At 40.7% G+C, this 12,617-nt stretch overlaps 1 protein-coding gene across 1 annotated transcript in view; it reads right to left on the reverse strand.

The window, feature by feature from the left end:
* Positions 1–1,739: 1,739 nt before the first annotated feature.
* Positions 1,740–12,617, reverse strand: part of NIPAL3 (NIPA-like domain containing 3) — a 22,318-nt gene continuing 11,440 nt past the window's right edge. The window contains exons 2-12 of the mRNA XM_009332135.1: positions 12,158–12,567; positions 10,219–10,287; positions 9,949–10,120; positions 9,779–9,838; positions 8,967–9,112; positions 8,087–8,183; positions 6,633–6,768; positions 5,850–5,938; positions 4,281–4,344; positions 3,143–3,237; positions 1,740–2,462 (exon numbers count right to left, since the gene is read on the reverse strand). Coding sequence (XP_009330410.1) covers positions 2,263–2,462; positions 3,143–3,237; positions 4,281–4,344; positions 5,850–5,938; positions 6,633–6,768; positions 8,087–8,183; positions 8,967–9,112; positions 9,779–9,838; positions 9,949–10,120; positions 10,219–10,287; positions 12,158–12,256 — 1,227 coding nt within the window. The 5' untranslated portion in view covers positions 12,257–12,567 and the 3' untranslated portion in view covers positions 1,740–2,262. The remainder of the gene's footprint in view (positions 2,463–3,142; positions 3,238–4,280; positions 4,345–5,849; positions 5,939–6,632; positions 6,769–8,086; positions 8,184–8,966; positions 9,113–9,778; positions 9,839–9,948; positions 10,121–10,218; positions 10,288–12,157; positions 12,568–12,617) is intronic.

Genomic DNA, 12,617 nt, shown 5'->3' on the forward strand with positions numbered 1-12,617 from the left:
TAAACACAGAGAATAATCGCCATGTAAAAAGTAGAGTTTGTAGCTACGCATGGCTTAGCACAGCTTGTTTTAAAACAGTGTTTCTGTGGTTTCAGAACTAATAGGTCAAAAACAGCTACTGCCTCATTGATTAAAAGGGAAGAGATAAGAAAAGCCAGCATTCTCGTGCCCTTCCCATTCAGCCTCCCCTGTACTACTTTGTTTTGTATTGTTAATGAACAAAAGCTGCACATAAATTCACAAACAATTGATTACCGGGGATACAAAGCCAAAAGGTAGTAAATCAGTGTCACTGCGACTCCAGAAAGATTAATGTTCTGGCAGTATTAGCCCATTAACATTGTTATCTCACTTCAACACAAAAAGTATTGAGGGTAAAAGAAAAGCTGTTATTTCTTGAGGTTTCATAAGCTGTAGTGTACGGGATGCCACTGATAAGATCTGAATTGTCAGACATGCCAAGTTGGTGAAGAAACTTCATATATAGGTACACGTACAGCCACTAGGCACCTACTCTTTGCAGGGGGGGAAGGTTATAGTTTTTCTAAGCCGCACAAAAATGCCAAAGCAATCTCAAGTATTTCCAGATTAAATTAGTATTCATAGCTGGCAAAGCAAACATACGCAAAAGAACAGTTCCGTTGTCACATACAATAGCAAGAATCTGCAATAACTATATACAAGTCAATGGAGTTCTTGGGAATTTTTGGTAGTGGGAACAGAAACTGGCCATGAGTCAATCTAAAGGAAAAAAAAAAAAATTGCAAAAAGCCACTGGTGCAAGTCCAAAATCCTCCCAAATCCCTTGGTATCAGAGTAACCACTTAAAAATGCATGGAACACAGGCGCTATTCATTTCAAATAAAGTCTTCTAAGGTCACGGAGACAGTCCGCTATGGGTACAGTTCAAGACACACCGAGTAGACTTAAAATTCTGTTTCCCAGCAAAACAACTGCTTTTAGAGAAGATTATGATATCAAAGTGCCAGTGGAACTTGCATATGCCAGTAAACGTCGTACTTTGTCCTTTTCACTTGACAAGTTTCCCCCCCCCTTGTGTCTATTCTCCCTTCGTATCAGCTTCTAGCCATCTCTTGGAAGCTGGAAAGATAAATATCACGAGTACACAGTGATCCATTATTCTTACAGTCCTGAGTGCTGGACTGTGCGCACTTCTTTTTTCTTCTTAGGTCATTCACAATATTAGACCAGTATCTTTTTTTGCTTTTTTTAAAAAAAAAAAAAAAGGGGGGGGCGCAGGAGACACCCCAGCCTACAACACCTAGACTGAGCTTTTTAACTAAGGAGTGTCAACACCTTTAAGCACTTAAGACCACTAAACAAAGTTGGAAATCCTGCCTCAACCAGAAAGGAAATAAAAGTGTTAACAGAATTAGGACCTCATCAAGAACTACAAAAAATTCCCACCAGATACCAGTCACGTTACTGTTTTCATTTCTTCTCGTTCTTGTAGTTTACAGTGTTCCCTCTGCACCATTTAATCCAACTTGAAGCTCCTGTTATGAAACCAGAAAACTGGCAAATAATCTTTGTTCTAAGGTGCCACATAATCCAGTGGTGCTATAAAAACAATTCACATACTCAGTGCGTATGTTCAACACTAGTCAAGAGAATAGTTGTGCAGGAAGTGCCCAAGATTCACGTTTTGAAGGAATAAAGTATCTTGCTTACTCTAACCAACTATGCTGCTCTAAAGACACAGTCAGTTTCAGTATTCACGCTTGAAAACAATTACATTTTATTGCCATGTTAAGGTGGTTTGGTGGTTACGCTAGAGACACAAGGATTTACAACTTTTCTGGAAATCTGTCACAGTCTCTATATATGAAAGATTAAATCCTGCCCTCCTCTCTCTGTGAGCAACTCCTGAAAACTTCTGTTTGGAGATAAACCCACTCCCAGCAGGACTAAAAATTGCACAGTCACTTCTCTTCCCACAGCTCTGCATTTTCACAGCGTCTGCTATCTCATCGGTTTCATACTGCCATGGTACTGCACTCACCATTTCACGCTTCCAGACAGCAGCCTTCAACGGAGAACTGTGATTTACTTCTTGCTAAGACGAATGCTTTCAACTTCACAACTACAGAGAGTTGTTTATTTTCATAATCAGCCTTGAAAGTTAAGTTTGAGACGAGCTTTAAACTATATCAAGGTTGGCTTTACACTTGCTTATATTTTAATGGGTAAATAAATAAAGGTCATACTTCTGACGATTCAAATCAGTTCCTTAAAGGTCACTCACTCCTTTTTGCTGTGCTCCAGCACCCGGTAGGGTGGAGCAGAAACTCCTTTGGAACCATGTTGCTCCTGCACGATCGGCAATGTAGCTGGAGTATAAATTTCCGGCATGTTGTCATTGTTCTCTAGGGCACCGTAGGAAAAAGAAGCTTTGAGGTCAGGCTGAACTGCAATCCCTTTATCGTGCATGTTCTGCATGCCTGAAAAGAGCAAAGACAGAGATTAAATGCTTAGGAACAAAAGTGCATTCTTCCTGCACTCTGTTAAATCAGCAAATTATATAGTCTCAGGGTTCGTTATATGCGGCTCATCAGTTCCTGGAGTGTTAAATGAAAGACATAATGTTTTTCTGCTTAGCACCAAAGCAACTAGTGGAGAAATAAGCTTCAAGTGAATGAGGGATGGCAGTCAGTTATTTATCAAGTGCTGCGTATCTTTTGTACAGCTCACCAGAAAAAGAGTTTAGCTGTACTTCCCAAAAGAAATTTCTGCTCCCCCTGGCCTCCACCTCTTGCAACACACTTCAGTCTTCCCCAGTAATCAGTTCTTCCTGCTGGATGAAGGCCAAGCCCAGTCCCAAGCAAATGCTCAAAACTAGTTCATCTTCCCAGACAGTAGCCAACTGGACAAGGCTGTTCTGACAAAATCTGACATCCTCCCTGGTGCCAGAGGACCCAGAATAAGTGGCATCCAAGTGGCACGTCACCTCTTCGCTGCTCCATGCAAAACAGGCACGTACCCCTCGCAAGGCACAAACAAACAGGAGAAGGAAAAACAACACCTGATACATCCAGATAGTTAACAGAGCCTAAAGCTTGAGCTTTCACTGTGAAGCCCAACACTTAAAAGAGTGATAGACCACTGTATTTTTTACTGTTACCTGGCATAGCATCCATTGATATGTAAGGTTCAAACGGTACAGATTTCTTCCTATTTCTTGTGATCAGGAAGACACCTAGAAATGCTATGAGGCACCTGAGAGAGAAGACAAGATCTACTGAGGTAACTATGAAAAGGGAGACGAGGTAATATTGCATGTTGCTTCTTCTGAGTGCCTATCATGTAGCACCATAAAGAATTCAGAACTGGAAGAGAAAGAACTGTGAAGTCAGAATTACAGGGAACTGTCTGAGCTGAATAACCTTCTTCAACAGTATTGAAATCCACCTAGCAATCAGAACAATTTCACCTTTTCTTTATCAAATGGCAGGGAAGAGTTTTCATGTTAATTAATTAATCTTGACTAACTAAAGGGGAAAGGAAGCATATCAAAACTTGGTTTTCTTTGATGAAATTCCAGGATTTAGCAGCCTGACCTTTGAAAGGTTTCCCATAGGTAAACACATTAACAACTGTCGATCTTGATTTTTACAGTACGTTGACAGACAAAGGTGCAGTTCATAACATTAATCTCCTAATTGTTTTTTTCCTGTGCTAATCTGAAAGACATTTCAGAATGTCCCCTGATTATGGAGAGCTAATCACATCAAGACACTGTACTAGGAGTAAACACTGAGTTACACAGCACGTTTTACTGATCATATCTGCACTGTGTGAGTGCCCATGCCCTAAGAAACAGGACTCCAGAAGTCCAGTCACAGTTCAGTGAAGGCTCGGAGCAAAACCTGAAGTAGATTCCCTAGAGATGGCTCCTTTTGGTTATTCTGCAATTCTTCTAGATTCATGAGCAGGTAGCTTGAAAAATAGCCCATATGCTTCAACATCCAAGCCGATCTCCAGTAGAGTCAGTACGGGATTTAGCGTTTAATGTTGTACAATCATGCATAACCTAGTGTTACACAATTCCTCTAGAGCATCCATCACCACACAGGCAAGATACTGAGCTCTATAGGCCATTGTCTGCTCTAACAGAGAAAGTGCTTTCAGTTTGTCCTCCTCTCCAAGAACGTGTGTACCTCCAATATATACGGAGACATAGATAGATATGTATTTTTAAAATTTTAGTCATATGAAGAAATACTTTCCAGTTCTCTATCAAGGAAACTTTAAACACTTACCCAAGCGCAAACATACATATATGGAGAACATCTTCACCGGTGAAGTCCAAGTAAAAAGTTGCTCCTTTAAAAGGAAATAATTCATGACATCTTTCTTCCCAGCTTACCTGAGCAATTAGTGCTACTAGTCCCTCCAGAAACCCAATCATGTAAGAAAGATTCCTATTTTTATAGTCAGCACCTTTGGGTTTTTTTATGATCTTAAAATAGAAAAAGGTGGCCTGATTTCTACTTTAACACAATTTATTGACAAATCTTTTAGAATTTCACTACCAAAATAAGTATATTGTGTAAGTAATATAGATGCAAGTAAATCCGTACAGCAGCACAGCAACTAGCACAAATCTTTCCATGTTGGGGTAGGGGGTTGTGAAGGAAACATTGCTGGAATTATCGCACGTCACTGTGCTAATAAAGCCTGAGCCAAATTCTCACCGTACCGCAGTGGTTACCACAAACAAGAGAGACTGTATTTCTGAAGTCTGAATGACAAACCGAATTGGATCTCTCTAACTACAACAGGATACAAACTCTTGACCCCAAACACGTATATACAGCTCAAACCTATAAGATGACAAGTGTCCTCGGTGTCCTGGATGTCAACAGGACACGCATTCTGGCTCCTACTCTTTACATTTCTAATTGAAGTAAAGTAAATAAGCTGATGAATCTGAGAGCAGCATATGGCTTGGAACATGACAGGAAATAAACATTAGCCAAGGAGTGGCCATACTCTCTCAAGACATTGAAGAGCAGCATTAAAAGGCAGTGTGTAATTTACAGGGGAAGCTATTGCCCTTCTATACCTAGAAGAGCATTATTATTTTACACAGATAGCGTGCATCTGCTTGACAGTGATGGATTTTCTCCGGTGTTGGGGTTTTGGTTTTTTTGGCTGGTTGGTTCTTTTCCCCAGTTTTGCTCGTACGTCTAAGTGAGGAGAACAAAACCTTAAAAAGGCTGCTCGTCAGGTTTGAAGCCCAAGGGGTTTAAAATGCTCAGCTTTGTTCATGCAGACAAAGCTTTTCCTGTGTGGGCAAGGGCTGAAATTGGAGTAAACTGTTCAGAAAAAAAAGTGCCTATAAAGCTGTGAGCAGCTGCATTCTAGATACAGTGCAAACAAGACTATCAGAAAGAGAATTTTAACACCTTTGTACAGAGGAAGCAAATACGTTTATACACTGCCTCACATACATTTTAACAAAAATCTAGATAAAATTACACAAGGAGAAATTTTAGCTGTGGGTTCAAGTTGCACCCCTGAGAGCATACATCACCCTCTTCTACATGCTAGCATGGTATGAGTAATACAGTCTCAAATGTAAGTACCCATGCACTTTAAACAAAATGACAGAACTTAACAGAAAATTTTAACATAGTCTAATGGGATAATTCACATTTTTGGAAAGAGAAAAGAAACAAAGCCAGCTGCAGAAGAGAGATGACAAGAAAATACAAGTCATCGTCTTGCTGAGTATTCACCTTCCTCATCTGTAAGTGAGGATTATTTTCCAAAATCTTTTGCCCTTCTTTTAGAAAGGACCAACACGCTGTTTTGTGCGCTGTTACCTGCTGTGATTGCTACTGTTGTGGACAGGATATAGCCGATGCTGGCAATCTGAGATGAGTCATACAGCTGTGAGGCTTGCGCTAAAAATCTGCAATACAATGACAGACAACAGGGGTTGATTTGGGAAGGATACTCAAATTGTGTAGCGGTTATCATGGACTAGTATAGGTCTCCTTCTTTTTGGAAACACCTTTCAAAAGTGATGCATAAATTTAAGGAACTTTATTCTTGTCCTCACTAAACCTGCAGCAGCATCCCTTGAAATTAATATAAACGATAGAAGAGTTAAGCCCTGTGGCTGTACTGACTAAAGGCAGTGAAATTACTGCCATTCTGACCTTAGGGCCAGAATATCACTCACATTTTGAATAGCTTTTAATCCCTGCTGCTACTGGCTTTTTATGTTATTACAAGTACAGAGGGGAAAAAAAAAAAATAGGCACATCATCAACAACACTGATTCTGCACTTTGATTTTAGCCAGCGCACAGATACCATATTCAATTTGCCACCATTTCATTCCTAACATTGTTTTGCAAATACTTGAATGATGTATAAATTTGGGATTAAAACTACTTGGCAGTGTCACTACACGGAAAAGCAAACACCACCACTATCTCAGGCTCCCGTGACATGGATTTGAGGACAGGTCACAGAAGAGAATGGATAATTCTTCTCCTAAAAATTTAATCAGCATTCTTGGAATGGATAACAAACAGCCCACTAATTACTAATCCACTGAAACCAGCACAATTATAGACAAAAAGAGAGTGAATGTCTTACGTTGCTTGAAAGACCGCTGTAGCAATCATGCACACCAACATGATATAAAATATAGGGTAGTCGAGTTGTAAGTTTCCTTGTATCGAGACAACAATCATGCCTGCCACAGCCTTCACAGTCACAACAGTCATAGAACCTGCGAATGTTTACCAAGACTCAGCTGAAGCGCCCATACATGCTCAATGGGACACGAACGCTGTACACTCGCTCTATACATGACAGGCATCTGCAAACAAACCCAAGATCTACAAGAACTTGAACCCTCCTTTTGCCAGGGCAAACAAAGGATGCAAACTGCGTATTTTATTCCCAACTCTGCCAGTTTTATTCCCAACAACTTCACCACAATGACCTTCAATAAATCACTTAACCTTTCTGTACCACGGTTCCCTTCTCTACAGGACTGGGAGCATTTACATTTAGCTTTGTGGGTTTTGTTGGGTTTTTTTTAAGTGTCTAAACAGTGTTGTGCAATCACATGATGGAAGGATACAAATTTTCATCTCTGATGCCATATTGGCTTGGTTAATAAAGCTAAGGAGGTTTTCAAAACAAGAATCAAAAAGAGCCTACTTCCTTTCCATTTCTTGAAAGCACAAGTCAGGGCCATTCAGAATTAGGATAGTCGCTTTGTCTATGATTCACGCAGCCTCTGAGGCATCAGTTACTGAAATCCAGCCACAAACAGTTCAAAAAAAAAAAAGACAAGACACTGCAGTGACTGAAGTTGCATAAATAGCAAAAATTGAGGCCTGTGACATAGATTCAACAGCATGTCAGACTGCGTCACTGCCTTGCTATTATTCACCCTTTTTAAAGTTTAATTGATCAGTTTCTTAAAAAAAAAAAAAAAACAGATTAATGTGGAGAAAGGTACGAGTGAAATCCTGGCCTTTCCAAAGTCACCGCAGGATCCCACTGCAGGCTATGAGGATATCAAAAGCATCATTCGACCCCATGCCCAGAGGCTCTCCCAATTTAAATAGAGACGTACTGGCATGGCAGAGCATTTATCATTTCTTTAGCCACACAGCAAACCTTCCCAGAGCCAAGAAGATTCTTGTAGGTCAAAAACTCTCTTTCATCCACTGAATCAGCCTTCCTTATCGAGTTGTTGTGCATCCTTGACTAGATAAGATATTGTACCATGCTTTGCATGCAGAGATTAAAATTAAGAACACTAATAAATAACTTGCACTTTCTGTATTTGGGAGATTATTCGTCCTTATGGGAAATAAGTCTTAATTGTTCAAAGGTCATTTGCAAAGATCCTAAACATCACTGCAAGATATTAACTTCATCTGATTTGTAGTAACACTTTTGGAGTAGAATGGTGCATTTTATGACATTAATTAGGTCAATATAATTCCCTATAAGCCATAGATGCCTCAGTTTACTGTAGTTTACTGTTATAAGCCAGAGTTAGAAGATCTTACAAGTCCGTATCAACTTACCCAGCAAAGCTACCAGCAGAAGAATAACTACAATGTAGTTTGCATTTTTCTCCTTGTAAAAATATAGTAGCAGGCAGAATATGATGATCTCCACAAGCTACAAAAGACAGAAAAGAGAATATTAAAAGATGCAGGGTGTATGGGGTTGGTAGTAAACAGGATTCTGAGCCAGTCAAACATTAGAATTACACAAAAGGGCAAATCAAAGGAAAATGAAGATCCCACACAATTCTAGATCAAATTTAGCATGATCTTAGATTCTTATTAGATGAGATATTCAATAGCTTCTTGCAGAACAGGAAACATGGGACACGACGTTATATTCATGGTAAAGCAGCAGATCAAATAATCCTGACTGAATATTCACTTCAGAGATCTCCGCCTACTTTCTGTAATGAGGTTCTTTAAGTGATCCCTGCAGCACACGTTATTTAATGGCCAAACTTATCTCCATTAAAAAATGACAGATTTCATAAGATTTTCAATGAGATTGATGGCTCCAGAGAAAGTCAATCTAGAAGAAGCCCAGATGCAAGCACCGTATTTGGACACCTCTGGAACAGTTGCTCTCAGCTGCCATCAGTACTACTGCCACAGGCAGAAGCCGACAGGTCAGGGAGAGAGCAAGCTATTTTAAAACCTTTCAGTTAAAGGTATTTAAGTCCCAACAGAATAATTCAGAGAAAGAATGGGAGGGCTCCAAATTGTGCATGCAGGTGTCCACAGGCACTGTGGAACTCACACCAAGAAAAGCTGGCATGGGTTCATTAGCAAGCACAAGGAATATTGCTAGTAACCAGAAGGAAGAACAATGCTTGAAATGAAACTCCCAACCAGGCATATAGCAGAAAACTGTCCCGCATTTTATGGGCCATCTTACCATATACAACAGAAATGGCCAGCTCACTAAATGCCTAGTGATATTTTCTCCTGTCATCTTCTCATGACTATTAGGTCCAAATGTTATCAGCAGATAAGTTCCAACAATTGCCAAACCACAGCCTACAAAGGACAAAACATAGCGCCCTTTGGCAACCAAAGGACAAAAAAAAGAGGACAAAGTTAGTGGGTTAGTGTGGATGCATGGAATTCATATTGCACATGCACAGTGACCGTTAATGACATCATGCACATTCCTCTGGATGACTCATTCCTCTGCCCTTCATGCCCCACTTTCAAAATATTAGAACCAAAAAAACCCCTAAGCAACGTGTGTGCTGTGAGATACCAGGCAGCATCTGCTAAACAAATAGGAGCTACAAGATCTATATCTGGGGCTTATCCTGCCTGACACTGCCCACAGCCCATTTTCTAGGGAATGGAAGAATGAATGCCCCAGTTCTGCAAACACTTGCACGTGTATGAAATTCAGCTGATTCAGTTGTGCCTACGCTATTGCAGAGTCAAGGCCCTAGGCTGCAGCTTCAGCCCAGAGAACCATGATTCTGCAAACAGACACCATTTCCATGTATTTCCAAAATCTGTGCGATTCGGATGATTTGGCACAAGTCCGAAAAAACTAAAATAATCCATTTTTAACAAACAGTGGATGAGATGACGCATTTCTTCAAAGAGGTACTATAGCTAACGGAGATCTTGCCATCCCTCTAATTATGATTCTTGAGAGGCCATGCTACAGGTTGAATGGCCTGTAAACAGAGAAGAAAAGTGAAAAGGAACTGTGGAACTTACTCAAAAAATCCTTGGGCTTCCATTTTTCTTTAATAAATATAATTCCTATGATCGCACTAGCTATAAAAAAAAGGAGAGAGAAACAGTGAGTTGTGTAGCAGCCCAATGATCAGCAATCTCACGCTGGAACGCACTCAGACTTGTATGGCCGTTGTCTCTTTCCCCCTTACCTATAACAGACACTGCACTGAGTGGCACAATCAGTGAAAGAGGAGCAAAGGCGTAAGAGGAAAACACTCCCAGCTCTCCCAGCACCAGCAGAAACAGTCCACACCACCATGTCTTGGTTTTGAAGTAGGCTCGGGGGTCTTTGGAACCTGCCAGTCGGATGTGGCTGTATTTCTAGAAAAGAAAATAAAGGCAAAGAATCTTTGGCATGCTTGATGCTTTTTAATGCAGGATGCTTGAGGCAGGATCAATATTTGCTTCATGATACCCACCTGGAGGTTGAGCGCAATACTGATAACAAGATGCCCAAAAATAGCTAGTAATGCACCAATCAAGTTCTCCTGTAAAAACAAAGTAAACACACAGATATTAAATTTAGCCACTGGACCCTGAAGGAGGCTGGAGCTTTTTGCACAATCTGGAAGAGAGCAGACTTTTAAAACAGTTCTAGATCACCCGTCAATATAATCTCCGTTTATCTTCCTCCCTTTCTACGTGGTCTAGGGCAATTCAGGTAAGTTCCCTGTGGCTGTGTTCCAAATCTGTGAAACTCAGGTGAAAGATAACTCTTCCTTAACAGACACTTTTTACAAGAGACTTAATTAGTGTGCATATATTTGCATTCTCTGCAGTTTCTCAGAGGGGAAGAAGATAAAGCCTAACACAACAACCCATTCACTCATTCTGCCCTTTGAAAAACTCTTTTCACGAGGATGTTTGTTGCCCTGGAATTCAGCAGAGTATGGATCAGGACCCTCTGCATTCTGCGGGTCACATTTTAAGAACTATTCTACTCTTCTCCACTTATAACATCTGCTGGTTCAGTAGGTAATTTAGCCCATTTGATGGGGCAGCCCAATTATCACAGATTTTATGCTGCTTTTTATATGAACCAGTTATTCCAAAGTAAAAGGCAACTGGTAGCAGCTCCTAGCAAGCTCCCAACCCCTTCTACGTTAGCATTCCCAGCTCAGCAATAATTCTCACAGTCTAAAGACAGAATTTGAAATAAGAAAAGGATGTAAAGCAGGCTGAGTCACAAAGGAAACATACATGAGGAGTGAACAGAAGAGCCTGAGGCTAAGCCAGGCCATTTAGCATTTGTGTTCTTCCAACAACTGTCTAAATCTCATTAGATGTCATTAGCACTTTTCATTCCAGTGCAGGTCTCCAAGATACAGTGGAGTACTTGCTTTGATTGATTTGGGATAACCAAGCTCACATTCGTATTCCTCCCTTAACAGTAAATATACTATTGATATATTGATACTTGAAATCAAATCAAATACTTGATTTTCTCATAAATAGTAAGACACGGACTTCAAGATTTCAAGTTCTTATCAGTGGAACAAAAAGCTCTTTATCAAGATGTGTGAAAACAAGATTCACCCAAGCAGTTTCATTCAAAAACACCTGAGAGATCTTCCCACAACAGACAGTAAAGTTGGCAGAAAAATGTCACTGTGTGATCACAAATGTAGCCAGAGAAGTTCAGCAGCTTACTGGTTCAGCAACTGGACTTCAGTTTAGAAGACATGGAGGAGACGATGCCTTCAGCTGAAAAGCTCCTAAATGTGGCACAGGTTTGGGATTGGCTTCTGGACTGTGAGAGCTTGCAAGCCAACATCAGTCTGGTCAACTTTTACAACACGCCTCAGACTGTGTTCTCAGCAAAGTACTTTTTCCAGTGGAAAAAAGCCCTTCTTGCTGGGATTTTCTGAGCACCTTCAGAATCAGGGATTCAGAGGAAATTGATTTGGGAGCAGCTCCGTTCCCACTTAAGAGTATAAGGAGAAACAAGAGCAACATGTCCTACCTCAGCTGCAGGCTCACTGCGTGACCGTGGGCTGACCCACCTGAAATTCAAGCACTTGAATATACAGCCGACCAGAACATCTGATCTCAGTTACTGATGTATGGGTTAGTCTGAAAAGGCACCTAGCAGAATTTATTGCACCTAACCACATTTAGACATCCACATCTTTTAACTGCCAGTGCTTTCTTCACTTTGTCTAGCTCTTCAAGACACAGAATTTCTCCTTCTTTCTCTCGCTGCTTATATACACAGCGCATAACACACTGGGACCTCCAGGCATGGCTAAACACAAAGACAGTGCATTTTCTGCAAAAAAATAACCAAAATACAGTGGCATTACTAGCTTACTTGAATAGTTAGGGCCTTCTAGGGATAGACTGCGGTAGAAATCTGACCTTGTAAGAAAAGGAGTCAGTGTGTGGCTGCACAGAAACCGCTGCTGTGGCCAACGGGAGTTGCTGAAGTTGCAGATTTGGACTGTTGCCTCCTTCCATGTTGGTTGACTGGAGTGTTCGCTTTTCAGCCTCTTTGATGCTGGAACTTCTCTTTAGAGAAGAGACTTGGACCTTGCTGGAACCACCTTATCTGTAACTTGGTACAACATCTTCCCATCCATCCTGTTTTGCTTGGACAAGCAACAATTAGTTCAGTGAAGCACAAAAAAATTCTCTGTAGCCTGTCTGCTTCTTTTCTTCCCCCACCAGGCTACACTGAGATAGGGTAGGCACCGTAGGCAGAAGTGTAGATAAGCCAATATTTCCAGCGAGTCAGTGGGGCAGCAAGGTTATATTCCTCCAAGGTGATACTAAGAAAAAAAAAAAGACGGAAATATAGAATAAGGTCAAATGAACTCAA

Source organism: Pygoscelis adeliae, unplaced genomic scaffold (assembly GCF_000699105.1).
Source record: "Pygoscelis adeliae isolate BGI_AS28 unplaced genomic scaffold, ASM69910v1 Scaffold359, whole genome shotgun sequence".
Classification (NCBI taxonomy): Eukaryota; Metazoa; Chordata; class Aves; order Sphenisciformes; family Spheniscidae; genus Pygoscelis; species Pygoscelis adeliae.